Raw genomic sequence first — 22,947 nt, forward strand, 5'->3', positions numbered from 1 at the left:
AACCATTTATTAATTAATGGTTTCCGTTCATATAAGGGTCTTTTTACTTAAAATAAAATATTGAGAATTAAAATGTTTCAAAATAAAAAAATAAGGGTCAAAATAATTAAATATCAAGGACAATTTTATGCATCGAATATATGTTAAAGGTCAAGAGTTGACTAAATTACATGTTTAAAAAGTTATAAGGAAATACAAAAATGTTTAAAAAGGAAAATTGAACAGCAAATAAGGAAAACAAATCAGATGATGCCCCATTTTGGATGCACTTTCTTTTTCTTGGTAGGGCAATGGAGGACATCCATGTTATTGGAGCACCCAAATTTCCTATTCATTTCACTCCACAAGCTCAGTTTCCCTTTATTTACTCTTTGCCTGTTGCTTCCATTCGTGATTTCTTTCTTCATTTCATGGCAATCCTTCTCAAGCTCCTTCACCTTGATGCTCATTTTCTCCATTTCCACCCTCGCTTCATCTTCTTCCTCCTCCTCTTCTTTCCCCGATTTGTCGTCGTCATAAGTCGCCACCCGCGCCAGCGTTTCCCGCAGCTGCAACTGTGCCATAAACAGCACCTGCACTACTACTCTCACCGGTAACTTTCGTTTTTGGAAGCGTGTTCGCAAGCCTCGGCTGACATTTTCCGGAAATCCAAAACCTTGCAAACCTCTTCTTTCTCCTTCTCTGTCAGATAAGCATGCTTTTCCAAGTATATGTCGATGGCCCGGTATATTCCGTCCGAGTTTCTCTTTGTTCCTAATGCTGCTGCCATGGACATCTCTGCAAGTGAAATGAAAGTGTCTATCATTAAATCTACATCACAAGCAACTTCTGCCAAGAACTCTTCCATGAGTTCTGCAACCGTGATAAATCCCGAAGCATCGGAGCTATTGTAATTACCGTATAACACTTTCAGAATCCTCCTTATACACTCAATATCATATTGCTGTTTCATTGTGTAAATGATAGGCTCATATAGCTGGAGAGACAATGTTGTTAAATCTTCTTGCCAATCCAGAGCAAAGAGCCTCCTCTTTGCATTAGGCTTATCACCACTATCACCGTCACTTCTCGATATGATTATTCGTTCCCCTAGATGTTGTGGGTTATCAGATCCCTTTGCAACCATAGCCTGTAAGCAGGCATCGAATAAACCGAGTTGCACCATCTGTTGAAGGGACTTTTCGGACGAGCGCAAAGCCTTGATGATTTCGTTCCAACAAGGGCGTACTCCCCGCTCAAAGAAAGTAACAGCCTTGCTTAACAGATTGTCATTGCAGTGATTTTCATCAATCCCCAAGTGGAAAGGCAGGCAGATGAGTGGTACAATGTTTTCAGAGGACATCTGAATTGCGTATCCATGGCAGAATCTTGCAACGAGCTCGAAAGTCTCCGAATCGGCCGGAGTGTCACGGAGCAAGCAAGATAGATCTGCATTGGAATTCTCTTTAAATAAGGCAGCAACTTCAGCTGATTTTGAGCCCAGAAGCCCAGAAGTTCCTAGATGGTAATGATCATATCCAAAATTATAATGTCAATTCATGAAAGGAGAAGTCATCAATGAAATGAAGGTTGTCTCGGAACATTACTCACTTTGTCCAGGGCAAAAGGCATACTTCCCACACGAACTTCCAATCCCGTAGACGACACAGATTTAGACATCCTGAGAACAACAAACAAGAAAGAGTTACAAGGCGGAATCCGGTCAGAATCCGGAAAATCAACTCAAAGATTCAACACCTGCATACCGCCTTTCAGTCAAGTCGTTGTTCGGTTTCAGCTTTCGCATGAAAACCAGAACAGTGCAAAAACACAGTAGGGTTCCCTTGATCAGTATGACAATATTAGGCCAATTCAACGCTACATATCAACAGCAACTAAAAACATTCATAACATTAACAGAAATCTTTATTAAAAATTACATACGATGTTAAAGAAAAAACAGAAAAAGAAACATGGGTCTGGGAAATATAGGATTCAAAGTCACATTGTACAAAATAATAATCATTACCTTGATGAAGACAGTGAGAGCAGTAATAGAGGAAGAAAACACTTTTGATTGGTAAATTTCCATTTGTTGAAAAAGATTTGAAAGAAAAAGCAAAACAAACGTTCAACAACACCACCAATACAATACTAGTTCCACATTTTGCGAGGAATCTGTTTTTTAAAATATTCTCATAACAGATTTTTTATAAGACAAACGTCTACCTCTCTCAGTTTAATGATATTATCCTTTTCCTTGACAAATTCAACTGCTACAAAGTATTTCGGACTCGAATAAAAAATGAGTTCGAGTCCGAAATTTGTAATTACTTAATTATAATTTAATTATTTTTTATTTTTTAAAATAAGGATGTTCTAAGATTATTTCATAAATTTTTTTTGGCAAAGTACTCGAGGTCACTCTGGATTTTCTTTTCCGGGGAGGAAAATGTAGGAGTGTGCAAAATTACCCGACCCGGTTGACCTGACCCGTCGACCCGCCGATCCGGATCTAAAAAAATCGGGTAATTCTCTAAAAAAAATTATCCGGCCTGGTCGGGTACACGGCCCGACATTTCCCGGCACAAAATCTAGTTTTCCCGGGTACCCGTTTAGTTTTTATTTTATTTTTTAATTTTTATATATAATTATATAAAATATAATGAATTATTTATATTATGGATTATTATATTTTGTATTTCGAACTTTTAAATTTTATGTTCGGATATTAGAGTATGTAATTCGAAGTTTCGAACATTTAAATTTGTGTATATATTTTTTTAAATTAATAATTTGAAAATAAAAAATTAAAAACCGGGTATCGGGTACCCGATTACCGGGTACTTGTAACATCTAGGTCGGGACACGGGCCGAGAAATCGTCGACCCGGAAGTTCCAGGTACCCGGATTTGCACACCCCTAGGAAAATGTAATTTTAGATTCTATCATGCAAAAATTCGTAATTTAGCCCCTCTATTTTAATTCTGAACAATTTGATTTTTTATTCATTTCTATAGTGTTATCTCTCAGTCCAATTTGTTAACACCATCGATTTTTTTATTAAAACTCTGTTGTGAAACTTTTTAAAAATACCTTAAAGCACAAATTTGTTAGATTAAACTTTCTGATTATATTTTTAAATATACCTTAAAGCATAAATTTCTGATTATATTTTTAAAAATACCTTAAAGCATAAATTTGTTAGATTAAACTCTGTTGTGAAACTCTTTAAATTCATGTTTGGATTTAATCGATATTCGTTGTTGATTAATACTCGTAAGGGGTTTTGTAGAAGAGGTAAGAATATGTTTTATTTAGATTATTTTTACCTCAGATCCTTGTAATTTTAGAATTCATGTCAAAGTGCGTTAGAGATTGTGACCAGAATTTTATATTGTTTGGATTATATAATTCATGGTCTGACCTGTTTAGTGAAGGATTAAAATTAGGAGGAAAAATAGAGACGTGATGGATGAAGAGTCTCTCAGGCCAATACCTACATATATTTAGGGTTTAGTGTTCGTACACACACATATATCTAGACTTTTATAGAGATTATAAGATGCAGATTATGCTTTTCACAGTCCTATTGTAATATTATTGTTGATCATAGTGAAATTTTCTCTTCTGTATGTGCTTTTTTTCGTCAAGAGTTTTCCACGTAAATATATGTATTTTTCTCTTTTTCCTTTTGATTTACGATCAATTGCTTTCCAATATTATCTTCCATAATTCTTAACAATTTGCAATTAATCAATAACTTTAGAGACCAAAATATATTTTTCGGGAGTTGAGTGATTAAAATAAAAGAAAAATAAAAAAGTGATGATTTGGGTAGTTTACCCTAAAAAGTTTTAAACTTTTTCACTTGGCTAACTTCAACTATTCAACTAAGACTTGCTTTCATTTAATATCGCAGGATAATAGAGACTTCGACTGTTCAACAAAAGACCTGCTTTCATTTAACACCACATGATAACATAGAAGAGTCAATAAAATACTAAACTTGTTAACCTACAATATCTGTTCTCATCAATCGTCTTCCTCGGAATCACTCTTAGTATGCCAAAACCAGACCTCTTGTTAGGCCTAATGGCCGCCATTTCTTTATTTCTACTCCCTCGACCTTGTATTGCCCGACAAAGAAACGATTGCGGCTCTATTTCATGTGGGAACGTTTCCATCGGATACCCTTTTCGATTAAAAGGCCAGCCTAGCAGGTGCGGTGACAAAAGGCTTGAACTCGTGTGCCACAACAATAACCTCACCACTCTAGAGTTGGAAAGCGGAAAATTCAATGTCCAAGACATCTTCTATCGAAATTTAACGATACGAGTCGTCGACAAGAGTCTTGACGATGATTGCTCCCTTCCTCTCAGCTCTGTATCTGTTCGGTTTTCCGAGTGTGGGGCGACCTCGTATCGACCTGGAGGTTTTGTTGGTGAATTCAGCACCATGTTTCTTGTGAACTGCACGATGCCGATTAAATCTGCTGGTTACGTCAAGGCCTCGCGAGCTCGTTGCAGCACCAATCCAACTGGTTCATACTTTTATTTTTTAGATGAAGAAACAAAACCGCCTGATTTTGATCAATCCTGCACGGTCATAGCTCAGGTTCCGATCATGTATCGAAGTATCAGAGGCCTGTCTACATCGGACATCTACGAAAGGCTATTAATGGGCGTTGAGATGTCATGGAAAGACTACAATAACACATGTTACAAGCTTTCATTTCACGACATGTAAGAATTTTCCAACACTTCCATTTTATATGTATACATTATTGCATTGATAATTTGGTCTTATATTGATGAGTTGAGTGTTCCAGATTGGCAGGTTTGGCATATGCCTTGAGAAATTATGTGGACAGCTTTGTCTATTTTCTTTTCAAAGGCCCCCATATTTCCTATAATAATATGGATCCACCGGACAGTAAGCTTTCTAAAGTTCATTCATTTTGCACTTTCACCCCCCTTTTGTTGCAATAATTGTATTTTACTTATTCCTACAGGTACATATATTCTCTGTCTTCAAATAACAGGTGAGTTTAGCTCAAATAATACTTGTCTTTATGAGCAATAATGCTTTCGTCCCTAAATACTAATGTTCTACAATACTTCTCTTGAGAAGGAGGAATCTTCATACCAAGAACTTTGCTCGGGATATTTTGCTTGACTGCACTTGTTACATACCGATGGCGGAGACGACATTTATCCGCCGACGATGCCATCGAAGAGTTCCTTCGCAACCAAAGTTTCATGCCGATCCGATATTCTTACCGTGAAATAAAGAAAATGACAAGAGACTTTAGAGATAAACTAGGTGAAGGAGGTTTTGGCATGGTGTTTAAAGGGAGGCTTCGTAGCGGTCTTATTGTAGCAATAAAATTGTTGGGTTCAAAAGCAAATGGGCAGGATTTCATTAATGAAGTTGCAACTATCGGAAGAATTCATCATGTTAATGTGGCAAAGATTATAGGGTTTTGTGTGGAAGGATCGAGACAAGCTCTTGTATACGATTTCATGCCGAATGGATCTCTCGACAAGATCATTTTTGCAAAAGAAAATAAGGTCACTTTGAGTTGGCAGAAGAAGTTTGATATTGTGTTGGGAGTGGCTCGAGGGATTGATTACTTGCATCGAGGATGCGATATGCAAATTCTACATTTCGATATCAAGCCACACAATATTCTACTCGACGAGACTTTTATTCCGAAGGTTTCGGATTTCGGTCTAGCAAAATTATATTCGGTAGAAGATAATATCGTGTCTCGCACCGCAGCTCGAGGTACGATCGGATATATTGCTCCTGAATTAGTTTATCGAAACATCGGAGGCGTATCTTATAAGGCCGATGTTTATAGTTTCGGGATGTTGTTATTGGAAATCATAGGAATGAGAAAGAATTTGAATACGTTTGCTGAACAATCAAGTCGAGAATACTTCCCGTCGTGGATTTATGACCAATTTGATCGAGGAGCTGATGTCGAGTTGGGGTATGCAACGTATGATGAAAAGATATTGGCAAAGAAGATGGTGGTAACAGCGTTTAGGTGTATACAATTAAAACCCGATGAGCGACCTCCGATGAGTAAAGTGTTGGAGATGCTCGAAACCGATGTCGAGCCCGTTGGAATGCCTCCTAGGCCTTTCCAGTTCCTGCTTGAAACATCCAGTGAAAGTCATGGTTCTAAAAGTACAATTGATGAGTCTACTACGTCAATTCATGTTGCAAATACAAGTAGCAACAATGTGGTGTAAAACTAGTGAACTTAAGAAAATCACTAGGAGTATACTACCTATCTTTCAAGTATTTCCATTACTTGTTAGTGTGCACACCTAGGTAGCTTAAGGCAGGTTAGAATCATATTGTTTATATATTCGAATTATTTTAAATTTAGATCATTTCCTATTCGAAATTTTCAAGGCTGAAATTATTTTATTTTCAAATTTTCTTTTTGGATTTAGATCAGTCCAAGTCACACTAAGATTTGGAGAAAAAAAAATCATTGAACTATAAATATTTGAGATAAATGTCAAAATTACATATGAATTTTAGTCAAATATATAATGCGATGCATGAACTTTAATTTGGTTTAATTATACAAATCGAATTTTGTTTTTGATTCAATTCTACACATAAAACATTGATTTTAATTTAATTTTACATATATCAAAGAAAAGAGAGATTTATATCGGAATCAGTAACATAAACATAATAATGCAACAAAATAGATATAAAAATGTAGAATAAATGACTGACTTAAAAATTTATGTGAGGGCTAATAAGCCCTTAACTATCCTATTGATCTGCTAAGCCACCATGACAAATTTCCCCAGAACTTGTAACAATCAAAAACCAAATAAAATATGTGTGGAGTCGATAGAACATGAATGTTACCATCTACTACATAGGAGAATTAATAGTGTGGATGTTATCATTTAGTATATAAGAGAATCAATAGAGTATATATTTTAAACCTTTTTGTTAATCAATACAAGAGAATCAATCTTAGTCAGCCTCTCTCACAGCATTTCCATTATGCAAAATCCAACAACCTGCAAACCCCCACACCAATTCAATAGTAATCTCTTTTGGTTTCCCCTTCATTTTGATGGCTACCAGTCAGATTATTTTATCCAATTTTGTTTTTCTTCTGTTCCTTCAAGCAATGGAGCTTTGTACAGAGTCCATGATTTAAGCCTCAGAAACAAACAGAAAGAAGATAATAAGAATCAGAATAAAGTGATGAACTTGAACAAAGCATATTCCTTCAGTCTTCTCACCAAGGGTGCTCCCATTCCTCCTTCTGGTCCATCGAGGAGACACAATCGCCACACCAATGGCGACGGTTCGGGGGCTTCAGCTTCAGCTAAATATGGTCTAACGGTCTAGCCCGTATGATTTGCTAAACATGGTTAAGCTCTTTTTTTAATAGTCCGGATTGACTCAAAGTAACTTTTTTTAATAGTATAGAATCTTTATAGTTATTGACAATGCACGTGCCTGCAGGGAAAACATGGTTAAGCTTTCTCAACCTTGAAATATGATCTGTTTCAGTGTTTTATTCTCTCTCTTTTTCTTTGGTAAGCTAAATAAGTTAGTAATTTTCATGTCTTTGGGAACAAAACACACCATCATGAGTTCATTCTTCTTTTTAATTACATGGTAGTGTTCAAATTTCTTGTTTTCATATTTTGGATCTGAAATATTGCAAATACAAATTTTATTTTAATATTTAGGGTAAAGTACATATTTAGTCGCCTTCTTATTCTTACGGTTTCATTTTAGTCATCCAACTATTTTTTTCTCAAAACCATACGAAACATTACATTTTAGTCCCCTATTGTTAAAAAACAAACAAAAACATTGTCGTGGTAATTTTTTATATATTTTTCAATAGTGACGTGATATTATCTTATGGTGACGCCGTTAATTTTTTTAACGATAAATGATCAAAACTTAACGTTAAATATGATTTTGAAGAAAAAAAATTAGTTGGGTGACCAAAACAGAACCACGAGAATAGATGGATAATTAAATATGTAGTTTACCCTTATTTTTAGTATGGAGAGACGATGATCAAGCATGCATTAAAACCCCATCATATCACTGTGAATGTTCAATTAAACAGTGGTGTGATGGAATACCAACCCAAATTAGCTAGTAGGTTAGGAATAAGGGGCATTTAACCTTTTTTTGGAACTAAAATTAATGCAAGCATGGATAGGCCCCAAGATTGGAAGTTTGGAACACCAAAAATGTACTAACGTATTAATTTATAAAGAAATATTGAATATATACAGATATACTTTTGTGATAAAAAATCAAAGGAAAAGGTTGAAGCCTTACATGTAAATTTCTTCTTATACCTTGGAAAACTTATTAGGTTTGCTTGAATGAGCTAAAGATAGTAATTTATACCTACGTTGACATAAACGTTAGGAGTTTCTTAAGTTTTGTATGTATAAAACCTTTTGAAGAATTTGCCTACATTTTGTAAATCTTGTTGAGATAAAAACATATTTATAAAATAATAAGTTTACTCGGTATATTTGAAGAATGTAAAACATGATCTTATGGATGATTAAAATTTTGTTCTTGAGAAAAAAATGTTAATCACTTAATGCAAACGATTTAAGAAAAAAATAATATAAAAGATTTTGTTCTTATACCTTCATTTTCGTAGTACAAAAAAATTGCAAAAATAAGTACTAAATTTTAAGTTACGTCAACTAAGCATGTGATATATAGACAAAAAGATATTGTTTTAATTTCTGATTCATATTAGAGCTCGAGTTTGATTCTAATAACTTTATGAGATAACAGTTCTAAGACATGCCATCTTACCCAAATCTTCATCCCTAACCTCTACTGCTCCATCTGAGACAACCCTTTTGATTTCCTCGAACAACTTGTCTTGGATTTGTTGGTGCTTCACCAAACTAGCCATTATCCATTCCGGAGCTGTGGTTTGATGGGCAAGGGAATGACTGGAAATGACGATTAAGGGCTTTGAGCCTATATACAGGGTATAAACAGGGACATTTCTTTCACGTGGGGGAAGAGAAAGGGCCTTGACGTGTTGCAATGGCTTGACAAGGAACCGTAATAGGTTTGTAGGAGGCTTGGGGGGAGCTGGTGACTTGTTTTCTTACTGCAAGGATTGAATATCCTAACAAAAATAGTAGTAGAGATGATGAAGGCGACGAAGTGTGTTGGAGGATCTCTTGATTATTAGATTAGTGTTACTCGTAACCAAAAAGTATTGTGTTCTCGAGATATCTTGTGTTGCTGTCTTAACTTTGAAATTTTGTCTAGACTCGCAGAGGGTCCTGCAACCACCTTGTTTAAGGAGGGCACGATCCATTAGTCATGTAGCCAGCAAATACCAAAAAGCTTAGACAAAAAGTACCAAGTCTGATCTCGGATAAAAAAAAATACCATTTTATAAAATGGGTCGAACTCGAGCTCAAACATTTAATATACAAACCATGAACAGCTCTAATAAAAAACAATGTGAACAATCAGAGTTTGGAAGCCATTGTGCTTATAAAAGCCAAAATGAAGTAAATTCGGGTCTTTCATTTTTCTAGTCTTATGCTTTGCAGGTCTACAGCAAGTTTTGATTGTCAAGGTAAATGGAGTACAAAGGAGAGGAAGAATACAAACTGCTAGTAGCATGAAGACCCTTTTCGTAAAGCAGGGAATAAAAGGAGACTTATTAGGAGTTCGGTTTTAGGGTTGGAAATATTGGCAAAAGCTTTTTATCACTTCTGACTTGCTGCTTTGTTGGGGGTTCGAGTAGTCATCTGGTCTACTGCATGCACTGTGTTTTGCAGCTCCTCCCATATGGCTTTGTAAACCATCCTCTGCCTATTCACAGCCGATTGTCCTTCGAATGCTGAAGAGACTACATTGATGCTGCAATATCCGAGATAAATACCGTTTAGAAATCCTGTAAACTATGAAGAAAAGCATGCTAGAATCAACAAATCATACATTGCTCCGACTCTTCATTTAAGTGCTCACAACTATGCATACTTGGACATGAGTACGGGATGATTCTCTAAGTACATAGGAAAAAACATTAAAGAACATATTATGACAAACACATGCCAGTAATCTGGCACTCACATTTGAGTCCATGTAACAGACACAAAACCTCATATCAAGAAAATGCACTTTGCATGTATGCAATTTCCACACAGAAAATGCAAAGGAATCATAGGCATTGCTGCAGACCGATATGAATGTCAACTAGTCATGTGGATTCACCGTAACATTCAAGAAGTTCCAAAAAAAGTATTGAAAATGAAACAAGAAGCCACTGCAGCTCTTAGTAAGTTGTTTAGGCAAATCAACCAATTCAACCAGTGAAAACATCTTACCAAACATGTCGGCCATCTCCAGATGCATCTTTTACAGTAACTGATTCTGCATTTAAATGTTCCTTGATCTGTGGAAGCAAATTAATCATTAACTTGAATAAGATCAAAGACAGTATAAATGAATTATACTCTCTCTAATAACAAGCATCGATCAACAGCTAAATGATCATTTATTGCAGAGAAAAATTGAATTCACGTTTGATATTGATACAAGCTCCTTCAACACTTGACTAGATAATTTTGGACAGCATTAAAGCATCATCTATTGCAGGGAAAATTTTCCTTTCTAACAAAACTAGTCTTATTTTTATACTTCAGCCATGCTACGATTTGCTTTCACCCCGGACATCTTGATCCAATACAAAGCCTTATAAAAAACTAATAGGTAACTTCAACACATGAAAAACTAATAGTGATTATTCTAAAGACTCATTGGAAGAATGCCACCAGTGTCCCTGTATTGACTGTTTCATAAGGGGTGACCATCCAATTCTGAGATATATTGAAAAAGGACTTGTTATCAAACAGTTATGCTATTTGAGGTCAAGGGAACAATAGGACTTTTGAACAGTTAATTGTAGATAATATAACAATTTAAAAATATTTCAGATGCTATTACTGTAATTAAATAATCGGACAATATTTCTTAAAATGAACAGGGACTTTTCCTTTGATACTCCAAGTTTAAAAAATGATGAAAGCAACTTTTTCCCATTTGCTGATTTTTTTTTGTTGAAAGGTCCTAACCACGAGAATGCAATTCTTCGAAAGCATGATGAGGGCTTGACTGAAGCTTGCTTTAGAATTTTCTTAAGTCATAGGTACAAGTGCATGTAATGAATAGTTTTGACTGCAGATGGAAAGGGGCAATACATAGTCATAATACCTTTTTGTTTTGAATTACGAATGCTTTTATTTCCTACAAGGATCAACAAGGAAATAAAGTTTCTATAGTAATAATGTTTATACGAAATTTGCCTTATGCTCCATATGAGAGTCCGGTTGGAGGCACCCTCACCGTAACAAGGGTGGTGGAGCCTTAGACAATGATCAATCAGCAACTAATAATATTTCCTTCCTTTCCAACAAGCTTTACATACACCACCTCTGATGAAGATTAAACTCTTTCAACCTTAAATAAAGATTCTCAAAGCATAGAAATCCAATACCATGAATCTTGTTCTCTGTCTTCATTTGCATTTGATAACTTAAAGAGACCAAACTAATTTTAAAAAGCTTCTTATTTATTTTCATACTTCATAACAGTCCCCTTTTTCCCTTTTAAATAAGACCTTTCAATCACCCATGGATATAGTTTTATATAACTATTAATTGATCAACTTGACAACAAATTGAACCCAAGAGCCTAAGGTAAATTATTCAAGCTATTAGGGTAGTTCTACTGTACCACAGCCGAATAAGATAAATGTACTACCGGCAATGTTAATATTAAAATATTATTTTTTATCAAAAATATTAATTTCAAGTAACGAAATTAATATTTTCGTTAGCTCTTTCTTTAGCTTTTTATTAGGTTGACTTTCTTAGACATCCCCAGCTATAGGCATTAAGAGAAATTCAAATAATTAGTAAAACCAGAAATTCGAGTAACTCTGAAAAAGCAATATATGTCATTTCCCAGACTAAGCAGAAACAACTAAATATCAACCCCATAGGGAGAAAAATTCGAACTCTGAATAAAATCCAACAGAGAAAGGAAAGAGGAAAAAAAAGGCATTACCTTTTTCTCCATAGATTGCATGAGAGGGGAGTCAAAAGAGTCGGGATCATTAAAATGAGTGGCCTTTATGGAAAACCTGCGGTGACCCAAAATTCCAGACCTGGTTTCTGAAACAACACCATTGTTGACTGGTTTATTAATGCTGGAAGATGAAAACAAGCTTGAGTTCAGATGGTCTTTGATTGCCAAGAACGTGTATTTTCTGGAGTTGGAAAGGAGTGGGAAATAGTTAAGGAAAAAATTGGTTTTAGCTGATGAGAAGATGTAAGGACGAGTTGTTAAAATAGCCTTGGCCATTGGAGGAGCACAGAGTGAAGCTGGTTTTTTCTCGTTCGGGGATGATTTACGGCTCATGCTATGGAGAGAAAAATGAGTGGTACTGCTGCTTAAGGCTTTCATGGGCTGGGCCTAGGGATGTGAGAAGCTGAGTTAATTGACAATGCGCGCATTAACCGTTTGAATCTACAAATTCTTAAGAAAAATTTATTCTTTCATCATGAAGAATATTTGATAAGTTCATTAATTATATTTTTTTTAAATAAAAATATGTAAAAAAATATATTTATAATTGATTATTCAATACTTAATTTTTCAGCATATAATTCTTCAAATTATTAAAATCACCTAAGTAATTCTCTAGTTGGTTACTTGAAAAGATTCATGTAAGTGTAATTATAATATTAATAGGGGCATGTCAAGATTTTCTGTTAGGGAACAACATTATAAAATTTTAACGAGTAAAGACATATTATCCATAAAAAGTTGAAATTTTTTAGAGGACGACCATCACTCGATTGCTCCCCTTGATTCATCACTATAATATACAAATAGCAAAATTTTCTTCTTGGATTTATTCCCTGATGGTTATGGAAGCATGGGAGTTAAGGCCTTTTTAGTAATGTCGATTATTGTGGAAAGATAATGTTATAGACCAAAGTGTAAGGAGAAGTATTAACATTAAAAAGAGTGATAATAGAGGAAAGAAAAAGAATCGCAGGGTGCTTAAACAGATCAGATGGATACGCAAGTTGGGTTAAATGAAACAGGGATGGAGCGGTCAAAACGAACAGTGGTTGAGAGCATCAGCTGAGTTGTAATTGGATTCAGCAGGAAGACTGGAACATGTTGAGTCACCCAACCGGAGCTTTGGGCTGCAAGTTTTGATGGATTACGACTTACATGGGAAGCAGGATTCAGTTCAGACAAGTCAGTGTGGTTAGCAATTCGGCATTAAAGAAGTTTGTGCTAGGCAATGGTGGGTACACATTGAACAACTCCAAAAGCCATGATACAAAATAAAACATCAGAGCCAAATGCATGATCAGGCATTACAGAATGCTTATCTGAAGGAGTTTACGTTAATGAGAAAGAGAGAGAGAGAGAGAGAGAGAGAGAGAGAGAGTTTACTTCATTAATATTTAGGAAACTCATGGACTAACAATTATATTCCAAAATATTAATGTTTGGTTTCCGTTCTTCAATTTTAATTCATGAAATATGAAAGTTTCGGTTCCGTGATTTCTCATAGCGTGTTTCGACGTTCTAGGATAACCAGACCAGGAAACCAAAAAAACAATGGCGTCGCCCGGACTCGAACCGGAGACCTTCAGTGTGTTAGACTGACGTGATAACCAACTACACCACGACACCTTCTTGGCCGACAGCTTTACATTAAAATATAATCAGATTAAATATTAGCGAAATTCCTTCAAAGGGAAGAAAAAGAACAAGATCCGAACGAGGGAATGGGGACAGATGGGAAATGGCAATTGAATGGATGACACATGAAATAGAAACCCCATTCCTCTCTTTGGAACACTAACAAAATGTTAAATTTGGAATTGTATCGTCACTCGCATCTCTTTTTTTACTCTAATTTCATCAATATCGTCGCCCATAGCTGTGTCTAATAATATCCACTCCAATATATATATGTGGATCCATCACTGTGTCTAACAATAAGAGAAAAACATAATATAATTGAAATTTTGTAAAGCTTTGAACGTACTCGGATTGGACGGCTTTGATGGTGAAGGAAGATTGGCTCCTGGAACTAGAAGGCAAGATTCTAAGTGGAGAAGTGGAGAGACCCGTGGGAGAGAGCAAGGTCCTTGGAGTTGGAGAAGTGAAGCTTGACTTTAGGTGGCTGGCCATGGGGGAAGCAGCTGCCATGAGTAATTCAAGAATATGCCACCAAGAAAAATGAAATAATGTTAGTTTGAGAGGCAAGCATAGGCGTGGTTGTTGATGCACACAATCTTTTGTTTGGACCAAATGTCCCAACATCTTGTCCTCTTGTCCAAACTTTTGTATATATGGTTAATTCAGTTTGGGAGTTTCAACATGCTTCTTTTATAAACATTAATTTTTGTTGATGAGAATAAATTTATTTAGTTGGCCATAAATAATTCATTTTTTTTATTTGAGTGAAGAATTATAGTCAAAGAGAAAATGATCGTTAGTCGATGTTTTTAATATAAGAGAGAAAGATGTCGTAAGAGAACAAATGAATAGATGAAGTTTTCAAAAGATAAAAAAAGATAAATTCATTGATTGTAAGACTGTTGATGTCAAGTCTATAATAGTGATAACTGTCAAATTTGTCTATTGTCGTAACCGGATTTCGTCCGGGCATGAAATATTATACTTGGCGGGAAATTGATGTAAATAAATAGTTTTGAAAATAATTTGGGAGTCGCCATCGGCCTTTTGGGTCAGGTAGGTCGAATACCTAAAAATTAATTTTTTTTAAAAGAGTTTTAAGAAAAACACCAATTAAAAATAACTGATCTGCGTTTATAACCAAAATTCGTTCTTTTAATAATAAAAAGGGATTCGTGGTCAATTACGTTTAGGGAAGGATTAGCACCCCTACAACGCCCAAAATTGGTACTTTTTAATTATAAATTGTCTCTATTATTAAAAATTAAAAAATTCAAAATATATTTAATTTATAATCCTATTATTTCAAAATTATATAAAAAAATATTAAAAAATATCAGAAAATGACTCTAGGTGCTTTAAGACAGCTCTTTTCTTTAATATTTAAAAAAAATATCAAAAACATTTTATTTTAAATATAGTAAGATATTTATTTATTCAAAAATATCAGAAAAGAGCTTCTAGGTACCTTAAGACAACTTTTTTTTGATATTAAAAATAAATAAATATCAAAATATGATTATTTTTCTTAAAGTAATTTATAAATAATTTTAAATAGGAAAATAGATAAAGAAATAAATATTATATATTTATAAGACTATATATTGACATAATTAATAAAGAATAATAATAATAGCAATGATAATTAAATATATGAACATAAATATATAAAGGTAACATATGATTAATAATGTTTAAAATACAATTAAAACATGGTATAAAAATAATAAAGCTTGTAAAATAAATGAAAAAAACTATGGACTAAATTATAATCTAATAAAATTAAATACCCAATTCATAATTAATTATTTAAATTATAGGGATCACATGCTATTTTCCTTATTTATTAATTTGGTGACTAAATAAAATTATAAAAATTTGAATATTAGATTAAAATAAATTCTCAGGATTAAAATATTATTTATTAAAACTAAAGGACTAAATACGTATTTATCCTAAATATATTATTTAATAGAAAGGACTAAAATAAATAAATCTAAAATTAAAGGACCGAATTAAAAGGATTATAAATTGATTTAGTGACTAAAATGTAAAGTTACAAAGATGATGGACTGCGGATGGGGTTTACTCATATGTGAAATTACACAGATACCCTCACCAAAACGGCGTCGTTTTGATGAGGGTATTTATACCTATTTAAGCCCCTTAGGGCCATGATTTCATTTTTCTTTTTTTCATCTCTCTCTCTAACTGAGAGAGATGAATTCTCTCTACATCTCTCTAAAACGGAGATGAAGAGACATCGGCCGGCAGCCGTGCTCCGGCGCCGACCACGACCGCCGGCCACCGTGAGTGGTGGCCGGAACTTACAAAACCATACCAAATCAAAGCTCTTTTAACCCTAAAGTCAAATTTGGTATCCTTTTCCCCTACAACCCCATAGTATTTCCTAGATCTAGGATTTTACCTTCGAAGTTCGAAGGTTTCCGGCGACGTTTCGAAAGCCTCTAATGACGGAGTAAGTTCTCTCTTCTTTTCTTCTCTTTCCGTTATATTGGCTGCTGTGGGTTCGTTGTTCTTGTTGATATCTGTTATTGGTGGTTCTTCTCTTTTTTTTTCTGTTTCTTTGTCTGGTTTTTTTTTCGTTCTCTGCCATCTTCCTCTTTCTTGCAGGTGTGGTGGCTTTTATAGCCATGGAGGTACGTTCTTCAGACCGGTTCCAGTGGGGACTTCTGGTGAGTCACCATAGCTATGGTGGTGAGTCACCATAGCTATGGTGGTGACTCACCATAGAGTTCAACGTGGGTGGCTTCGTGGCACTCCTGGAGGATTCTTTGAGGCAGAGTCGTGGAAGCAAGGCGTCGGCATCATCTGGATGTAGAGGTGGCGCCGCGTGGATGTTCTGGAAGCTTGGAGGCGGCGGCTGGGATGTTGGACCATTGGTTGGGACGGCTGGCTGATGATGAAAGAAACCCTAGTTGTGTTTTAGGGTTATTGTTGGCTAGCTCGTGATCAGGCCCCGATCTTGGCCTTTGTATATATATATATATATTATATATATATATATATATATATATATATATATATATATATATATATATATATATATATTTATTTAATATAATAATATATAATAATATAATAATAATAGTAAAAAAATTAGTGTTTACAGCTGCCCCTCTTTGCTCATTTTTGTGTTAACAAGAATAGAGCAAAGACGAAAAAGACAATAATTTTTTTCATTTAGCTTATTTTGAGTAATATGGAAATGTTGAAAACATTCTGCCCAGAGGTCTTATGAATGACCCTGAGGGTTTGAAAACATCAAAAAGCTCCCGAAGGCTTTTTGGAAACATCATCACTGTAGGGCTTACAGATGACCCGAAGGCTTTGAAAACATCAAAAGCTCCCGAAGGCTTTTGGAAACATCATGCACTGAAGGGCTTACAGATGACCCGAAGGCTTTGAAACATCAAAGCTCCCGCTTTTGGAAACATCATGCACTGAAGGGCTTACAGATGACCCGAAGGTTTTGAAAACATCAAAAAGCTCCCGAAGCTTTTTGGAAACATCATGCACTGAAGGACTTACAGATGACCCGAAGGATTTGAAAACATCAAAAGCTCCCGAAGGCTTTTTGGAAACATCATGCACTGAAGGACTTACAGATGACCGAAGGATTTGAAAACATCAAAAAGCTCCCGAAGGCTTTTGGAAACATCATGCACTGAAGGACTTACAGATGACCCGAAGGATTTGAAAACATCAAAAAGCTCCCGAAGGCTTTTTGGAAACATCATGCACTGAAGGACTTACAGATGACCCGAAGGTTTTGAAAATCCAAAAAGCTCCCGAAGGCTTTTTGGAAACATCATGCACTGAAGGACTTACAGATGACTCGAAGGCTTTGAAAACATCAAAAGCTCCCGAAGGCTTTTTGGAAACATCATGCACTAAAGGACTTACAGATGACCCGAGGATTTGAAAACATCAAAAAGCTCCTGAAGGCTTTTTGGAAACATCATGCACTGAAGGACTTACAGATGACCCGAAGGTTTTGAAATATCAAAAGCTCCCGACGGCTTTTTGGAAACATCATGCACTGAAGGACTTACAGATGTGAGAAAGTTTACTAGTAAGAAACTATGGAAATGTTTTCTTACTATTCAACAATTTCATTTTAAGAAAAGATTGAATGAGAAACTATGGAAATCGTTTCTCATTATTTTTCAAAATAACATGTTGATTGGGTAACATGCCCCAATCTCAAAATAATGCTCATTTTTTGGGTTACGTCCATCTATTCTTCAGATTTTTGCGTGATTCCTGTATTTACGGTTTTGAATACCTTCTTCTTGTAGGTATTTCTTACCATGAATCTTTTTGTTCTTCCGAATATCTGTAAACTTCATGTTTGAATGCATTCAGATGTATCAATGTAATGCATTGTCTATTGTGCAAATGATGTTCTTATGAATGCATGATGTTGATGCAATCTTCATTTGACTTCAAAGGGACTTGGTCTTCCTTCACTTCATCATTTATGCCAGGTTACCTCTAGATTTCAGTGTAGAAACTTATACTATCAACTTGCATTCATGCATAATCATCTGATCAACTTGTATCTTTGTTGTCTTCTTTGCTTCATGAAAGTCTTAGAAGAAATGTTTCACTTGTGGAACTCTTGTCGTAGTCAAAATTATGACCCTGATGCCCCATTTTGTCTTGGATAAAACCAACTTTATTTGCTTGGACTTGTGTGTAAATCCCATAAGCTTTCATCTTTAAAAAGAGAATCTATCATCTTTGAAGAGTGTAATGTAGATATGCCTGACTCAGCAGGGATTAATTAGGAGATAAGTATGTTCTTTATTTAACTCTTGAAACACATCATAAGGAAGATTTATTCCAATTCATTTCATGTCTCCACATATATCAGATCTCGAATAAGGCACTTGGACCATATAATGTCGAGATGCTTAACAACACTTGTAGTTCAACCATAGTTGGCTCCACTAGTTTCTTATTGTTAAAATTTTTGCTTCCCTTCTGTGGAAAGAAATCTTCATTATATCTTGGGGTTGAAGAAGACAGATTCATCTTGGATCAATAAATGGAAACCATATGATGCAACATTGGTTCAACACCATAATCACTGGTTCGTAAACATTTGACAATACATTCATCTTTTCCTGTGGCTTCTGCTCAGATGTTCATAAAACATTTGACCACACATTCATCCTTTCCTGTGGTTTCTGTTCAGATGTTCGTAAAACATTTGATAACACATTCATCCTTTACTGTGGCTTCTACTCAGATGTTCGTAAAACATTTGACAACACATTCATCCTTTACTGTGGCTTCTGCCAAGATTTCTCAATCATTACGCTCTTTGCCTAATGTTCAAAGCTTTTGAATAACGTCACAAGACCACTTGAACAAAACTCAGTGGGGATTCAAGTGTAATGTTGGTATGATCAAAAAATTGGTCAAATTCATAAAATATGCTAGTGCTGAATTGAATAGGAGATACAACAAATCTTGATATCATCTCGGGTAAAGACAAATGTGATACTGATCACATTTTCTTCTATAATGATCTTTGTAGGAAGTAGAAACACATCAACTGTAGGATCAATGTACAGAAAGATATCCGTGGAATTTTTGCATCTGGGATGAAATACAAATGATAAAACCAAAATAGATGAAAACTCAGTTCATCTTGGCTAGCATGATGATCCCCATGAGGTCCAATTTTGACAATGAATTGTTGTAGGTACTTGTAGCTTTATTTATGCCCCAAATCTATTTATCTTGAATACTCTCATTCTGGTGTCACTAAACAGTAGTGTTATCAGGTAACTGGAATTCTCTTCATGTTGTCACAAATTTAAGAAGTACTCAATCATTCTGACATAAATGTCTGAAATGAGGTGACCATTTTCTGTATCTGGAGGGGTCTAGTCAGACAGTGAAGTAAAAATAGCTTGGTAATCCGTTCCAGGCTGACACAGTGGCTTATCATCTTTCAGTGAAAAACATCTCTGAAATATACTTTTCTGTGGGAGAAACCAATTTATGCAAACAATAATCTGATGCAATGGCAAAACTACATATTCAATGGTACAAGCTCATCAAAAATCCGCACCCATGCAACATGTTGAATCTGATAACAACTCATCTGATTATGAAGCGATCTTTCAGGATGATTTCACATATATTGATAGTTCTTTCTGATACCGAGGAAATCATGAATTCTGATTCTGATGAGGAGAGTAAACTGTTATACTTGACAAAAATGGGATTCTCAGAGGCTGAAGCTTCAATAGCCATGAAGAAATGTGGTTCAGATTCATCAATTGCAGAATTGACAGATTTTATATGTGCTGATCCAATGGCTAAAGCTGCTGACGTACTTCTTCCAGTAGAAGGTAGGAATTCATTATACAATGACCCCAATTACAAGTAAAGGCGAAACTTGGGCTATGATTTGTGGAAAGGAAGAAGCAAAGGAAGCTTGAAAAGAAACTTCTTAATGAAGACAATCATGTAGTTCACCTTTCCATTCCAATGATTGGTTCTGGGATTCATACCAAACCAGATCAGATAACTTAAAGAACACTTCCAGAAGATGCTATTGGGTCTCCTTATTTCTACCATGAGCAAATTCATCTTTCAAATCCAATGATTGATTTTGGAGTTCATACCAAACCAGATCAGATAACTCAAAGAACACTTCCAGAAGATGCTATTGAGTCTCTTTATTTCTACTATGAGCAAATTCATCTTTCAAATCCAATGATTGGTTCTGTGGTTTCATACCAAACCAGATCAGATAACTCAAAGAACACTTCCAAAAGATGCTATGAGCACATTTATCTTCCAAATTCAATGATTGATTCTGTGGTTTCATACCAAACCAGATCAGATAACTCAAAGAACACTTCCAGAAGATACTATTGGGTCTTCTTATTTCTACTATGAGCATATGGCACTTGTTCCAGTTAATGTTTGGACTGGAATATCACAGTACTTATTCGATGTAGAGCCAGAATTTGTAGATTCGAAGCATTTCATGCTATTACTGAAAAGGGCTATATTCATAATTATGCCAATTGAGAACAGATTTTCTCTTATTTGCTTCCTCCATGTGTGCTTTTCTATTGACAAAGAAATGATGGCCTTCTTGGAATCCAAGAACAAAGTTGATTTGTTTATAAACATGTACAGGAAGTGCCAAATTGATATAAAAGATCTGTAAGGCTTTTGAAGCTTATGACAATGAGCCACCTTCGAGTATCCAGAAGTATGTTCTTGATGAGTGCTGAAAATGGAATCTAGTATGGGTTGGAAGGAATAAAGTTGCTTCACTTGAACCTGATGAGGTGGAAATGCTTCTAGGTTTCTTTAAAAACCATGCACAAGGATCTATAGAGACATTTTCCCAGTGATATCAATGTCTTGTTTCTTTTTGCTGGAATCAGTGCTGCAAAGATCGCCTTCTACTGTTTTAGTATATCTTTGAAAACAGGTGCAAGAAATGATGGTGATCGGTTGGAGCAATTGATGAGTAGTTTTGGCGGATTCGAACTTGTTGTCGGTAGCATCCTGTGTAACAATCTTGATGGAAGAAATAAATGTCATCAAGATGGACTCGAGGATTTTTGTTGGTGCATTTTCTTGCAATGACTGCTATAACGACTGTCTTTCTATTGCTCCAAATATGTTCCACTCTTTTCGAATCATGAAACGGTTTAGTTGACAGTAAAACTGGTAATCTTCAACTTTTGGAATCCTGTAACCAATGTTACCCTATAAAAAGGCCTATAAGGATAGATGTTCCAATGTCTTATTCTGTGCCATAAGTCCCTCAAATTCAAATTCAGAAATCTTCTGAAGGACATAATGGATATCATCACAAAGAAATGATCGGCATAAGAGAGTAGCAATGATGTATCAAGACTTGAGTCAGCATCATAGTATAACCAGAGCGCAGATAGTGACTTGTTCATTCCCATAATACATCTTACTGGGACCTATATCTCTGTGATGTAATCTGCCAGAAACATGGATTAATGGCTGGGGAAAGTAATTTGTCTGGTGATGTTTATCGATCTCGGCATGAGATAAACGATAAGCTTTCTTGATGAGCTGATGTCATAGGAGAGTGTCACAAGTTCAATTCTCCAGACTTTCTGGCTTCTTGGACCATTTGCTTTCAAGAAAGTGAAATGCTTCATCATTCTGGCTTCGTTCATTCTTCTTCTACAACAGAGGTAGAATAAGCAACAATTGCTTCAAGGACCTTCCTCATTTGAGACTGTCTTGTTTGAAAATGTTTTTTCCTCCTTTGTTTATTGAAGAATGAAAGACTTTTACAAAGTATTACCCTTCTTAGGTTAACAATAGAATCAGATCATAAACAATGAATTTAATAAATATCAAATAAATCAACTACACTTTTAAATCATTCAAAAATCATAGTCCTATGGCAAGTGTCAAAATTATTGACTGATTTGAGGTGTAGGTTGATTTTGGTAAAGTAGGTTCTTTCAAGTTGGTTCAGTATGTCGCTTCGGCTTACACTAACTTGAAGAAATGGTTGTTATGTTCATCTTGTAGAGATGCTTCTCATTTCCAGAATCTCAGGAACGTTTTTGAGATGTGCGGTGCTTCAATTACGAGCTTAAGATCGTCTCTTATGTCGTTGTTGCACCATTCAATATTCGAGCCGCCTTTTTTTAGGTTTTCAACTCGAATCCTCCTTTGGTTCTAAGATGTTATTTAAAAATTTATATCTTGAACCCTCCTTTTATTAGTTTTCATATCATGCATTAAAGATTTTAAAAACCATTTTTTGCAAATAAAAATCAATCTTGGAAGGCGGAATGAATTCTAAAGATATCATCTTTTACTTAGAAATCCATGTATGATTAGAATGGACTTTTCAGGTACGTAACGTAGGCCATGGCTTATGGTTATGAAAGAAAGGGATAAAAAGGCCCAAATAAGTGTTTAAGGGTAATCAAACCAAGGATCAATTCATTCTAATGCCATCAATCTTGCCTTGCTTAACTTGGATTTACTTTGTTGGGGATTTTTCCATCATTTGGATCCCTCTAGACTGCCAAATTTTGGATTCATTTCCAATTTCTCATATCTTCAGCATTTCTTGCTCTTCTTGTTCGTACTTGATCAACCTTGTAACTT

The 22,947-nt window shown here is 35.2% G+C and overlaps 3 protein-coding genes and 1 non-coding gene across 4 annotated transcripts; 1 reads left to right on the plus strand and 3 right to left on the minus strand.

Annotated features, from left to right (window-relative positions):
• Positions 1-242: 242 nt before the first annotated feature.
• On the minus strand, positions 243-1,861 carry LOC120162431 (BTB/POZ domain-containing protein At5g17580-like). The gene is given in 4 exon segments (XM_039172587.1): positions 243-598; positions 601-1,497; positions 1,587-1,666; positions 1,732-1,861. Coding segments are annotated over 3 exon segments (1,326 nt in total). The 5' UTR covers positions 1,660-1,666; positions 1,732-1,861.
• A 2,137-nt stretch (positions 1,862-3,998) lies between these two features.
• LOC120162351 (rust resistance kinase Lr10-like) lies at positions 3,999-6,339 on the plus strand. Its single transcript, XM_039172511.1, has 4 exons — positions 3,999-4,724; positions 4,811-4,914; positions 4,994-5,023; positions 5,113-6,339. Exons 1-4 carry the CDS (start codon positions 4,045-4,047, stop codon positions 6,240-6,242), a joined length of 1,944 nt encoding a protein of 647 aa, XP_039028442.1. The 5' UTR covers positions 3,999-4,044; the 3' UTR covers positions 6,243-6,339.
• A 3,208-nt stretch (positions 6,340-9,547) lies between these two features.
• LOC120162353 (protein BOLA4, chloroplastic/mitochondrial-like) lies at positions 9,548-12,456 on the minus strand. Its single transcript, XM_039172513.1, has 3 exons — positions 12,115-12,456; positions 10,374-10,441; positions 9,548-9,906 (listed from the first exon to the last, which is right to left on the minus strand). The coding sequence occupies exons 1-3, from the start codon at positions 12,409-12,411 to the stop codon at positions 9,753-9,755; spliced, it is 519 nt and encodes a 172-aa protein (XP_039028444.1). The 5' UTR covers positions 12,412-12,456; the 3' UTR covers positions 9,548-9,752.
• A 1,234-nt stretch (positions 12,457-13,690) lies between these two features.
• TRNAV-AAC lies at positions 13,691-13,764 on the minus strand. The gene has a single exon. It is a non-coding gene; the product is annotated as a tRNA-Val (tRNA).
• Between the last annotated feature and the right edge of the window lie 9,183 nt (positions 13,765-22,947).

This window comes from Hibiscus syriacus, unplaced genomic scaffold, assembly GCF_006381635.1.
Source record: "Hibiscus syriacus cultivar Baekdansim isolate YM2019G1 unplaced genomic scaffold, ASM638163v2 tig00111402_pilon, whole genome shotgun sequence".
Classification (NCBI taxonomy): domain Eukaryota; kingdom Viridiplantae; phylum Streptophyta; class Magnoliopsida; order Malvales; family Malvaceae; genus Hibiscus; species Hibiscus syriacus.

What these genes read in the sequence shown, in the direction of transcription:
- LOC120162351 (XM_039172511.1), top strand. Translation starts at nt 4,045, where the DNA reads ATGCCAAAACCAGACCTCTTGTTAGGCCTAATGGCCGCCATTTCTTTA. An exon ending in AAGCTTTCATTTCACGACAT is followed by an intron (nt 4,725 to 4,810) that starts GTAAGAATTTTC and finishes TGAGTGTTCCAG; the next exon opens with ATTGGCAGGTTTGGCATATG. An exon ending in TCTCTGTCTTCAAATAACAG is followed by an intron (nt 5,024 to 5,112) that starts GTGAGTTTAGCT and finishes TCTCTTGAGAAG; the next exon opens with GAGGAATCTTCATACCAAGA.
- LOC120162353 (XM_039172513.1), bottom strand. Translation starts at nt 12,411, where the DNA reads ATGGCCAAGGCTATTTTAACAACTCGTCCTTACATCTTCTCATCAGCT. An exon ending in TGCAATCTATGGAGAAAAAG is followed by an intron (nt 10,442 to 12,114) that starts GTAATGCCTTTT and finishes TTGCTTCCACAG; the next exon opens with ATCAAGGAACATTTAAATGC. An exon ending in GGAGATGGCCGACATGTTTG is followed by an intron (nt 9,907 to 10,373) that starts GTAAGATGTTTT and finishes CGGATATTGCAG; the next exon opens with CATCAATGTAGTCTCTTCAG.